The sequence below is a fragment of the Channa argus genome, chromosome 6 (genome assembly GCF_033026475.1).
Source record: "Channa argus isolate prfri chromosome 6, Channa argus male v1.0, whole genome shotgun sequence".
NCBI classification, from domain to species: Eukaryota; Metazoa; Chordata; class Actinopteri; order Anabantiformes; family Channidae; genus Channa; species Channa argus.
Window position 1 is genome coordinate 19,986,490 of NC_090202.1, and position 13,710 is coordinate 20,000,199.

The window sequence follows — 13,710 nt, forward strand, 5'->3', positions numbered from 1 at the left end:
GTCAAGTATGCTGAAGAGTGGTACAGTCAAGCATTTTTCAAAAGGGGTTAACTAGATAAAGCAATAATGCATTTTGGACTGTTAAATACAGAGAGAATCGTTCTGTTTTAGACTAAGAATTAATAAATAAATAATACAGCTGTTTTTGTTTTTGTTTTTCACCATGAATCACAAAGTGGAGCTGTAATAAAAAAAAAAAACTCTTTCCTCCCCAATGGGACAAGATGCTTGATTTCTGAATTGTATCTTGCATTATTTTTTGGTAACGAGGAATAAAAAGCACATCTGCTAAAAATACTACTTAACAACTACTACTTAACAACTAATTGTTGTTAATTTTCTTTAAAAGAATCTACACGACAAAATAAAGTGCATGGAAAGAGGAATAACAGAATATAGGGGTCATGCTGAGAAATTATTTAGGGACCTCCTGTCAAAAAACAAACTCTGTTATTGGGTGAGCTGCATGTGGGTGTTTGCTTATTTTGTTTCCGTCATCTTCTGGTTCAGTGAGAAATGTTGTTGTGACCAGAGACAGACTCAGACTGCCTGAGACATTGTCTTTTGTGTGTGTGTGTGTGTGTGTGTGTGTGTGTGTGTGTGTGTGTGTGTGTGTGTGTGTGTGTGTGTGTGTGTGTGTGTGTGTGTGTGTGTGTAAGGGTGAAGTATTCAGGTGACCTCTGCTCTTTAATCATGTTGTTTCAATAATCTTATTTTTATTCAATGCCAACTAATCATCTCTCTGTTAGGACATTTCCACTGCAGAAACCTAACTAAACCTAAACTATTTTTTACTGCCTGTTTTGTCCTCGTATACTCAATGTTTTATGACCCAGAAATTTTGGGTTGTTGAAAAGGTGACACCACTTCAGGAATACATTATTTCTTTAAAAACATTACTTTAACATGCTATTTAAGAGGTACATGCACTTTTGAGGCAGTAAACAATGATGGAATAATGGCACTAATGGTGACTTTTTATGTGTAACCTCTTTAACACACTAGACTAATTGAAGGACCCCAGCTAAAGACATATAATTTAATCAAGATTGTAAAAAAACAATTAATGTTAATTTCTTAAATGTCAACTAAATGAAAAAACTGGTTTCCTCAGTTAAATTTCTCCTGGAGGATACAGATTTATCTACCGAGTATATGCATTAGCAGGTTTCTAATCTGTTTGACAATGACTTCAGACAGTAATAGCAAAGTGGCTGGATGAAAGAAGAGATCATTACAAGGATTGATGATTCTTTGAAAACAGCTTCATCCAAAGAAACTGAAACTACCACAAAGTAGCCGCCAGAAGTCTAAACAAGTCCATTTCATTTTCTTAAGTGCAAGCAAGTGCACCAAGTGGTTAAGTCACAATATTTTAAATTCCTATAGTGACAAAATCCTGTATTGCCACTCACCCTCGTGTAATGTGTTGGAAATCTATAAAGTTTTACCAAACCATGAACGAAAGTAGAGAAGAACTTTATGTTTTAGTTCAAGCACTAAACCAATTCAAAAGGACACACACCACCGCCTAGGTAATACAGTATGAGACATTTAAATGTGTACACATGCAGCGAACATACAGTACGACTTTTTTTGCCCAATTAAACATGACTTTGTAATAAGCTGAGCTAAGGAACACAAAGAATATGTTAGGACTTTACTTTTCTCTGCGTCATCCTCAGATCTGTGACAAGGAGTGGCATTACTACGTAATCAATGTAGAGTTCCCTGTGGTGACGCTGTACGTGGATGGAGTGACTTATGACCCCTACCTGGTGACAGACGACTGGCCCATCCATCCCTCACAGATCGATGTGCAGCTGACAGTTGGTGCCTGCTGGCAAGGTGAGTTGTGATGATGCCTACTGTGATAATACCAATGTATAGTAAGTATAAGTGAAGATATTCAGTCACTGCTCTCTAATAGAATTTTTTCATTCTGTAGCTAATTATGAGAGCATTTTACTGAAACAAAAGTTTTAATTTAAGTCACAGTAAAAATGGCCAGTTTGGCCATTCTGCTGATTGAATACCATTTTTATCTGCGAGCAAGTTCAGAATATGAATAATACTCTCTGTAGTATTATTACTAAGGGAGTCATTGAGAGCTGAACATGTTCTTTTGCCTTGAATGAACAATGTAATTAAGAAGAGCACTTAGTGTGCCTTTGACAAACGATTGAACCAGTCTGAATCAAGGCGTACAATTAAACTGTCCTCTAAACGGATAGCTGCCAGTAATTGCACAAGGGTAGAAGAAAGGGCACTTTTTTACACAGTACCGCATATTGTTGATTTGATAGCCCAAATGAGACTGCTCAGTGATGCTTAGCCTCAGATAAAATGTCTACGTATCTTTCTGTGCGGGAGCAGGAACAGGTCATCTTGTGCTGCTTTCATCCACAGTGGAGTCCCACCACTCCTACTGTTTCTTTCATTTAACACTGTGAGCCTTTAGGAGGATTAAATTGGCCTTGAATAGGAGAGTGTGTGAGTCTATTTCTGCTTTTCTAGTTAGGGGATAAGCCTCAGTAAAGCATTGTAAAGGTGATACTAAAATCTTAACATAAGCCATTAGCTAGGGCAATTCGCCTCTTCAAAGTACTGGCCTTTAGGTGTATAGCAATACATGTCACAAAGATGAACTCATTTATATAATCTTTAACACTTATCTTTAACTTAAACTTTAATTGCAGTAGTGGGATCACCTCTTACCTTTCTGGATTACTTTGCTCTTCCTAACGTTGTTACTTTGTTGATGTGGGATGCAAATTATTCCCGTTTGATGAAAGTCTTGTCTTTAAAGATGCAGTGTGTAAGATTTGTAGTGTTCTACGGAGAAATGAGTAACAGTAATGATAATGTTAATCACAATAAGCAAGTTAAATGGCAGATGTCTGTAGTCAATGTAAGGAGGTAGCAAATCCATCATAATTGAGTGCTTATAATTAGTTTCTATTTTGCACAATGTATTTGCTGTAACTGTCTTTGCTTGCAATCAGAATGATGTATAGGAGTACTTTGGCCACAGCTAGATAGCACATTGGACTACAATGGACCAATCTGCCATAAGACACAGTCAAACTGGGCTGTCTTCCTTTATGCATGGTGATTTTTCTCCATCACCTCTATAAATAACATATGTTAAACCCAGATTGACCTTAGTGGACATTGTAAACTTATGGGTGTGGGGGGTGTTAGAATTAACGCAGACTGCAGTGTCACTGCTAGATTCCACTAAATCCTAGACACTGCATGTGATATGGTATTTAAAACTAATCTTGAAACATCTGTTTGTTGCCTATATACATTATTAGCCCTACTTGAAAACTGCTACATAATATTAATCCTTAATAAAATAAGAGCCACTTGTCATTGCAATTCCCTGCAACAACAAAACATCAGATTCTCTTTCTACAAAGTGTGCATGTGAACATTTTCATTCTCTTCTATTTTCTAATAGAAGGGTTGCAACCAGCCATCCTTTTTCAGTCACCTCAGGGAGCAAGTGCTTGCAGTGCAGTTTTCACACAGTCAGCCTATGTTTACCCTTTGACCTGGCAGAGTGTGTTCTTGTTCACAAGTGTGTAACAGTCAGGCAGCAGAGAGCAACACACTCATTTTGTGTCATACTTATTTTTCTTCAGCTGTGTAATCACACACTGCTGCTCAGCCTTCCTGTTTCTCCTCACCACAGCAGGAAGCATGTAAGAAGTGTTGATGATTACAAAGACACAAGCTGAAACATAAATATCTGTCTACAGTATGCACAGTATAATGAATTGGTATGGGCACTGATATGGGTGCATGAACTATATATCACACAGCTAAGTGAGAGACTGTCACAATTACACTGTTTTTTTTTTTTTTTTGTACTTTCTGTTTATTCTGTGACACAGCGGATCATTTATCCGCATATTGATGTGGTACAGTTTGTTTGTTTTTACGCCCGATGCCCTTCCTGATGCAACCCTCCCCAATTTCTACCGGGCTTGGGACCGGCACTGTGCAGCTGGGGATGAGTTGTTCAGTGCCTTGACCAGGGACACTTAAACATGCGGTCGGGAAGAGCGGGGCGTGAACCTCCAACATACATTTAAGTAATGATCCCATTTCCAGCTCACACCAGCCTCTTCAGTCACATGTGTTGCTCTTTTGGAAATGAAGCAAAGAAATCAGAGTAAAGAGGAGAGTGAAGATCTATAGCGCAAAGAGAGCTGACACCACATAAAAACCAGCCTCACTAAAGTGGGATGATCAGTAGTTTTATTACCCATATCAGTATGGTTCCGCATCATCTCGGAAATCCCCTCTCCAATGCTTCTTATTTTATCATCTGTCTGGGGACCCTAAATGGTTTCTCTTGGCGTGGCTTAAATTGATAACATCTGTCAGGGTGGGACTAAGTATATATGTAAGTGGACATCTTAAGAGCAGGTAGGACAGATGAAAGAAAAGAGTAACTGAGTAAAGGAGGGAGAGCAGGTGAAGCCTAAGAGAAGAGGAGAATGGGTTAGACATAGCTTGATGTATGTCAGTGCTAATGTGATCTTGTGGTTTTATGACTATTTGGCACCTGGCAGGGTAATGAGCTTAAGCAGGAGATAACAAAGATCAGTGCGGACAGTACCACACAAGGAAGTGTGGATATACATATTTACTGTACGACTGATATACAGTATTGTCAACATAAACCACAATGACAGGATGAATGTGCGTCTGGAATAGTAGCTGACATTTACAGTGCAGGGAGAAGCAAATAAACCATTTATACTGCTGTCCAGATTTCCATTGTACATGATGGCACATATTGCAATTTACAATGGGAGCTGTAGTAGATACACCAATTGAAATTCCTATCAAATTTTGAAATAATTGTTTCTTAATATCAGGCAGCAATAGACACTAAAAACAGGCTTCTCATTTCTACTAAATGTCTACTTAGCTGCTCACATGTCACTGGCAGATAGAATCATCTATCTAAAAACTGTGCCACATCAACGTGCAGATAGTGAAGGTAACACTGACAGATTCAGTTGACTGAAAATTCAGTCTTCATTTTAGAGGAAGAATCCTTTAAAAGGAGTCCTCAGTGGGCTCTTGATGGCTACACACTTGATATTGTGCTAAAATACTGGGGTTTACATTGCATGTCACAGGAAGAAAATTATTCCACAATGCAGAAGATCTAGAAGAAGCTTTCAGGATGTTGACTAACAAATATTTGTGGCAATTGTAACACTGACCAGGGTTGGTTTACTTTATTGTCTGCTCTCTAAGGGTGATCACGGGGCAGAGCAGAGCTGGCTATAGTGTGTAATGTACCTGCCGGTCAGTAATCATAGAGATGATTCTAACTTAAAGGTCTGAAGTGACTGCAGTCCTTCCTGTGCCACTCAAATAGCACTGAGAGCAGAGCTGCGATGTAAGGCACTAGCATGAGTGCTTTCCCAATAACACTTTGATCTGTAGCTGCCCCAAGAACTGAAGACTTCCCAAGCAGCAAATCTAATCGGGTGTTGATAGTGTCCCTCGGATCTTGTCCATTACCTTAGTTACTTACTACAAAGGTTTGGCAAGAAAGCAGTTATTTTAAAGACATATAGACATATACATGCTTCCTTCACCTTTAAACTTCAACCTGTCCTTTCCTTTTCTGTCTGAGTGATTTAATAAGGATTAAAGTAGCCCACATAAATTCAGACACTGTGGTGTACAGTAAGCAAATCATAATTAGAGAATTCAGCTTTTCATAAGATGTGGCGTTTTAGTCTATCTGCTGCAGTCAGAATTACCTTTGTTTGTGTAGAGTCTTTGGTTTCAGACCTACAGTATAGTGGTAACACTTTTAGGTCCTAAAGGTCAAGAAAGAGTGAATGAAGCACTTCTGTCTTGCTCTTGACAAAGCTGGGTCATGATTTTTACTCATGGCATAGTAACTGACGTAGACAAATTTCGCTGTCACTGCTTTGGCTTCCACCACATCAATCACCCAGAGGCCCTCCAGTATCCACACACTGTCCTTCTCAATGTGCCATAGACACCCATCCGACATAGCCTCGTGAAATGACCGTATAGTTTTCAACCCATGGGGCACAGGTAGTGTTTAAAATGGTATTGTCTGCAGCAAGACAGTGTTTTGGATCCTGAACAGAGCTGTGAGACGCCCATGTCTCATGTTTGCGGCCTCACTGGAAGCCACACAGGTTGTATTTAAGGGATTACATGGTAATAATGCGAACAATTGGCAGGATCAGCTGAACCAGATATACAATAAATTGTACAAGGAGGTAAACTAATTTATACAGCCTGTTCATGCACTCTTGAGGCAGTCCCACTTGCTTGGCTGGACGCAGCTATTAATAACATTTTTTGTATCTGGGGTACCAATACTGTCCAAATACGGTTCATACTCCCGCTAGGAAGAAAGGTCAAGAGCAGTGTATACTAAATGTTGGGGGTGAACCCTCAGCAGTTGGCTGTGAGATTAGAGAGTACTTTTGAGCAATGTATATATTAATTCCAAATCCAATATGCTCTTCTATCTCTGCAGTGGTTCTAAATGCATTGACATCTAAGTGACTGACTGTTCATTTTCTCCCAGTCTTGTGATTGGGGTCTAGCAGGGGTTGTCCCTCATATGCTGCATCTCTTAGTAACATGTAGTACCTGTTCAAAAATAAACATAAAATTGACTGTTTGTTTCTTCCCTCCCGTACTCACTTTTGAGCGGGTGTGTGAAGTCACAAATTGTCACCGATGTGTGCTGAGAGGCTAGATGGATAAATTGACAGAGAGACAGACATAAGGTTCATTCTGCTATGCTTCACACCTGTATCTTTGCTCTTCTGTCATTCTCTATTTCATCCTTTTAATGTATTATGTATGAACAAATTGGGGTTTTGTTTTTATAACAAATGTTATTAGATGAATAAACCGCTCTATACTTTTAGTGCTATGGTAGATTCCTGCCAATATTAGAAGGGAGATGGCAGAAGAAGGGAAGGGAAGGGGAAGTTGGGAAATAAATAAAAGGAAAGGAAAGGAATGGAAAGGTGAAGTTTTCATACCCAGAGCTAGTAACCTTTCAGCTAATGAGTGGTTTGGAGACTCCTCTTGCTGGTATTGGCCTTTACGGAGTTCAGAGGACATATTTTAAATGTGTTGACTTTTTCCCTTACCTTTATTTAGCCTGGATGAGCCGGCTGAGTTGCACTTGCACTTTTACAGCAGCACCCTGCTGCTTAGTCACAGAATGGGAACACAAAACATGAATAATTTGGTCATCAGGACTCATTTATCATGAAAGAGTGGGCAGTGTTACTATTACTTTGATAATGTTGTATGACCACAAACATACATACATTGGAGTTGATTAAACAGGGATTTGTTTCATTTATTTCACTGGCTATACAGTATTAATCAGTTAAACCAATTAGCATGATAATATTAGTGCATAAGAAGCACTGCATTGTACAGGTTGTTCTAATTACCTCCAGTTTTTTTGTCCACAGTGCCATTGTCTGGTTTGCACATTGTGTGCAAAACACGAAAGCAGATACTGCTTATTTTCTATAGTGGCACCATAAACTTCAATTTCAAAAAGACATATTGTGAACTATTTTTCTTATTTGTATACGTGTGTAGGTGGTGAGGTGACTAAGCCACGCTTCACTCAGTACTTTCGTGGCAGCCTATCTGGACTGACCATCCGACCAGGGAAGATCGAGAGTCAGAAAGTTATTTCCTGTCTTCAAGCCTGCAAAGAGGGTCTGGACATTAACTCTCTGGAGAGCCTGGATAAGAGCATAAAGGTATGCACACACAGAGAAAGAGACATGTGGGACAAGTCCTCCATCATTCTAAATAGTTGGTTCTCATAAAAGTAATTTGACAAATCCGTCACACTTACAATAATATAGATCACTTTACAGCAATAAGTTTAATACAAATAGTTATTTGCTCTTATGCTTTAAGTTATGTGACATTGATGGTAAGTCACTGCTCCCTGCAAAAAAAAAAGTTTAAAACATACTGTAAGCTCAAATGTTTGTGCAATTTAAACAAACAGGATATAAGGTATTAGTAAGTTCATTTTAGAGGCGTTGGTAGTTGGTTTTGTTCCTTTAGGGAAGGAGCCTTGGTAGCTGTTTCCAGTCTTTCTGCCAAACTTTTATGCTATGCAGACATGACAGTGGTATAAGTCATCTCTAATACACAAATACAGTATGTCAATTTCCCATAATGTGACTCATTCACAAAAACATTAAAAGGTCTTTGTGCTGGTTTTCTAACAGCCCCCCTGACTACAGTGAGTGTATATGCTCAACAGCTGGTGTCTGCATACACACCAAAACACACATTTTGATCCCAGTTGACACAAAATACCATTTCTTTAAATCAGCACAGCTAAATCACCGGTTGGTTTCCTTGAAACTCCTCCACTGCTACCATCTTTTCATTGGCACAGATAATCCATCTCCTTCCACTGTGGAAGATAGAGGGCAAACAAGATAGATGGGGGTTTATGAAGATGCAAAGCTGTCCTTCTGTACAACCACCCACCCTTAGCTCTCAGCTCTTTTGTCTTCCTCTCTCCTGCTCCCTCCAGAGCTATGTTGTGCTGTGTTGCAGCAAAGAGATCTTTGCCAGCCTTTTGAGAAGTCAAGATGGGATCAGTTGGGTGATATGGCAGAGGGCAGGAGAGAAGCAGAGAAGAGGACATCTTCTCTAATGTAGTTTATCTTTTGAAAGCGGTTTCATTTTCTTCTTAGTCACACACTTGGCCCCTACAAGTCCATGGGATGGCTAAAGACAGCTTTCAGCCAAGCAGCTGGAGGGCTGGCACTGCACAATCAGAGAGGAAGAACGGGTAGGAATGGAGTGACAGAGGGTGGTCAAGACAGGTACAGCAAGTATGGCAAAGGACAACAGAATATGAAAGGACACAGCAAGAGACAAGTAGTGTGAAGGGGATAATGACGGGGGAGAGGGTCTCTGGAGAAGCCCATGGAGTGCTGAACTGCTGTCACCCTGCTGCTTAAGGCCAGTTTTAGAAAATAGGAGACACTCAGTGTACTTCTAGCAGGAGACCACTAAACTCTCTTTAAAGGAAGCAAGCCCTCAAATTTCAACCATCAAACACTGCAGAGCGTACATCTCCACCTCTGTCAAGAATACTTGTGAGGACAGTTTGCTGAATATTCCTCTTTAGTCCCTTGATGCTTGGGGTTATTTACTACAACATACTCCGCATACATATTCCTTTCACTGACATTTTCTTCCATCCATCCTGTGTTTTAGGGAGCCACTGATGGAGCCATTCTCCACAGTATAAAAATTCATCTGCACAGGCCTGAAACTACCAGGTTATCTATCACAGTGAACATCAGATCTGCTTTGGATAGTCAAAGACAAACACCATGTTTGCTTTGACGGATTCAAGTTTCAAGTCTCTGCAAGTTGAGGTTTATGTTACTGTTTAGTGAAAAGCTTAGAAGACAAAAAAACGAACATATTTGTCACATGCTCTCAAAAGGTTTAGACCTTTTATCAAGACAGCTTGCAAAATGATTACATTTTGACCACACACATTAAATGACCTCATGCAACATCCGCTGTCTTTGTGTTTAGTATGTACTGTATGACACGTTTAAGCTGCACATACCAAAAAACACGATGGGGGACTTTCTGTATGCAGACATTTGCTGTTGGTGTACTTTTGAAAGCCTAGTTCCCATTAATATGTTATCATCTTAAATGTTTGTTTTCTCTTACCATAGTTCCACTTTAACCCAGCCCAGTCTATTCTGGTAATGGAGGGAGAGGACCTGGAGAACATGAACGCTGCTGTGAGGAAGGTTTCCTACATCAATTCGCGCCAGTTTCCTACACCAGGCATCCGACGCCTGCACATCTCCACTGCCGTACAGTATGTATTTTTCCATTACTTCTCTTGTCTTAACAGTTGTTTTTCTCTTCCATTTTACTTCCTTTTACCTTGGCTTGTCTCCTCTTTCTATATATGCTCATACGAGTTTCTTTCATCCTCTCCTCCTGTGTCTGTTTTTCTAACTCTTTTCTCTCGGATATGAGACGTGTTAACCCACATTGACACTTCTGTTAAGTGTTAAGACAACACTGCAGATATTACAGCCTGACTGATATATAATTCTATTCATACACACTGATCCCTTCCACTCCTTATCTCTCTCTCTTTCCTTTTCTCTGTTGCCATGTTTCTTCTCCTTTAATACAACCCTTTCTGTTTGCTGTCACCACCAGGGGCCTGTTTTTACATTTTCATGTTATGTTTTAATAATTCTGGCTGGGTTTTGCCAGAGGAATGAAGGACAGAGAGATACAAAGAGAGAGAGTGTGAGTGAGTGAGAGGAAGAGAGACTGGTAAAATAGCCTCCCTTGGTGGATTACCATTAAAATTCATGATTGTTTTAAATATATGTAGACCCCTGCAGCACAGCCCTGGGGGTTCACTCTCCGCCCTCCTTGTTGGGTTTGATGCACATCCAGAGGAACTGCAGAAGTGTGTGTGTTTGTGTGCGCGCATGCACACAGGCTGCCATTTTAGCTAGCGGCACATCGATTAGCAAGGAATACATTATGCTAATTACAGCATAGCTTGTGTCATTGCTAATGTTTTTTTTAATCTTTGATTTTTTTTTTTTTTTACACAGACTGCTGACTCGTACAGTAGTTACTATGGTTATGTGCATTCCCGAGTAAGTAGAAGTGATGAAAAGAGCATGAAATACTACTCGCAGACACACAGTTGTCAATTTATTAGGTACACCCTGAACTGTGATCATTTTAATTAGCCTAGTCTCACTAATTAAAAATGGGGTGGGCACCCATTCACAAGCATTGATAAGGTTCATTTAAGCTCCCGGTTTAGCACATCAAGCTCAGATAATAAAACTAAGTTAACACATGAGCAACTACGGCCACAGACACCATCACTCCTCCCCAAATACATAGATGTTAAATAAAGCCTGGCGATGCAGTTAAACTTGTTTCTTGCTGACACTTAACTGCAATTACTGCAGGCGCAGAGAAAATAATTAAGCAAACAGCACTAATCTTAACAACAACCCTTGTGGGCTTGCGTGGAGAGTGGCTTAGAGACTACACTTACTGAATAAGTATTCACAAGTAAATACATATGTTTGATGTTTTTTTTAACTGTCAACATAAATAAAATACCCCACTGTTTATTCCCCCTCTAAAAAGACATTTAGCAGTTTTTATTTCTCAGAGTACTACACTGAACTTATTTAGTCTGGGTTTATCAAGTATTTCTGCCAAACATGCTGTGTAAGTAGTACAAATATTTCTGTTTATCATTTGTTTATATTTTCATATTAACAGCCTACTGACATTGGCACAGATTATTTTCCTACTGTTACTTGCTTCAGATAAACTACTGAAGGTCCTGATTCTGAAATACAATTTGATTCATATCCATCATGATGACCATTTCTAACTGGGAGATTTTGGATCTGATTCAAGGTCAGCTGGTGGTTTTAGAAGAGCTCTCACTCGTTTTGTGAGTTTTGGGGATTACAGATAAACCTAGTCCTCTCTAGTTGTTCAGTTGTTACAGGCGAAGACCTCAGACTGAGTATTTGGCAGTTTGGCATTAAAGAAACTAAAGTGATACTACTGAATTAACTGCTAATGGTATTGAAATGCAGGGGCTTTCATACTAAATGTGTCCATGTTATTGCCAAGTTAATGCTAACATTATATGAGAAGGATTCACAAGGCTGTGTATAATGCAGATGATTTTGCACCTCAGCACCTGATGAAAGAGGTGTTCGGAGATGCAGTACAATATGTGCTTAACAAGGTAAATGTTTTCAGTTATACGAGAGAGAAACCACAGATTACTTTTCATTCGTAGGAGTGTAATAAGAAACACATTAACGCATTTTAATTTTTATTCTCTATACTTTATATTGATACAACACAGCTTTGCTAAAGGTCAGCTGCCACTGAATTAGCTCGACTGTGAGGGGCCGAGACATGGCCTCCCACCATAACCAGTCAGCAAGTGTTCCTATCAACTCCGCCCAACTGTCACAGACAGTATCACTGAACAAATAGACAGATGTGTTAATTAATTTCCTCAAATGCAATTACATTTGTTTTATGCTGATGCCTAATAACTGCGATTACTTCAGGCATTAAGAAAATAAAAGTAACTGGCATTAATCTTAGCAACAGCCCTTTTAGATTCCCTTGTCATATTTCGTTATAATTAAGTTGGACTGGCTCCAGTTTCTTTTCTTTTTTTTTTCCATCTCAGCAGGCCCACGCAGCAGCCGTCTCCCTGCATCACTGAGTCTGTATCTCCCACTGCTCACAACAATGGCTTAGTGGCTGAACAGCGAACAGACACACACCAGGGCCATCACCACAGGAAAGAAAGGGAAAGATTACACAATGCCCCAAACCTGTATTTGGCTTAAACCTTGGCCTCACAACTGACTGTGGGGGTTAAAAGACAATACATACATTAGTTTTTCATTCAGGTGCCAGCCAGGGAACCTGAAAGTTTTGAGGATTAAAATAAAACAAATAAAGAAAATAAGTATGAAATTGCTCTTTTTCACTCAGCTAAGTCAGTGTCAGTAAGTAGACTCCTGAATGTTGAACTACACTAGAAATGTAAATGTGCAGAACAAACAGCACCTTCAGTCCATTGTCATTAGAATGCAACGTGTTACATTTTATAGATGTAGAAATTACAGCTGTCTGACATTATCGCTGTTACTTATGACACAAATGATGGTAGTTCATAAGCAGTGTATCTCAGTTTTAGCCATTAAATGTCTGTTATAAAGGGGCCAGTTAATGCGGGGGTTACACAGCGATAATGCTCTAATCTGTTGCCATTGTGTTCCCTACAGTAATGTAATGTGCTAATTAGATTCTGGTTTCCTCCCACAATCCAACAGGATTAAAATGCTTATAAGGCATCAGTGTAACTGACTTTTAAAGGTAGATAAAGGCATCTGTTCACTTAAACCTACGCAGCTACAGTCAGGAAAATGTATGGAGAACGATCATTTTGATGTATGCCTGCTTTACATCTGAATGCAGGTGAGGAACTACAGAATGGCTAACAGATGAAATCATGTGGCCGTTTTTCCCAATGCAGGAAATAAGTTTGTTCTGATTCCTTCTTGTTCTGGTTATAGAGCTACAGTAGGGAAAGAAAGCATTGATGTCCCTCCCACTGACAGATGTTTGTGTGCTTAAAAGGCCTTCGGTAAAATGTAAAAACAAAAAAAAAGAATTGGCTTGTTTGTTCAGCTTTCAACCACCCCCACTGCTCTCAACACCCTTTTCTCTCGCTCGTTTTAATGTCTCTTTCCCTTTGACTGATGTGTCACCTACACTCTTTACTCTGTGGGTATTATCAACCAAAGCATCAAAATAGTTGTGAGTCAGATGTCGGCACTCTTTTGTGCGTGTGTGTGTGTTTGCTTTGTGGCTCTGTTGTGAGCTCACAGCTAGCTAGCTCAAGGCCTGATATGCTGATATGCGTTTGTCCATTCAAGGTTGCCAGTGGATGCTGTACATTTAAACACATGCTATCACACACTGACAGGAAGGCAGACATGCACATATGAAAACACAGCAGGCTGGTGATGGTCTCTGTCTGCTGCCTGAGCACTGACGGAC

General features: G+C 39.7%; 1 protein-coding gene across 1 annotated transcript in view; it reads left to right on the forward strand.

The window, feature by feature from the left end:
• The window catches only part of LOC137129022 (calsyntenin-2-like), a 203,302-nt gene that overhangs the window by 177,739 nt on the left and 11,853 nt on the right, over window positions 1-13,710 (forward strand). The window contains exons 9-11 of the mRNA XM_067507802.1: window positions 1,686-1,848; window positions 7,651-7,817; window positions 9,786-9,934. Of these exons, the coding sequence (XP_067363903.1) occupies window positions 1,686-1,848; window positions 7,651-7,817; window positions 9,786-9,934 (479 nt within the window). The remainder of the gene's footprint in view (window positions 1-1,685; window positions 1,849-7,650; window positions 7,818-9,785; window positions 9,935-13,710) is intronic.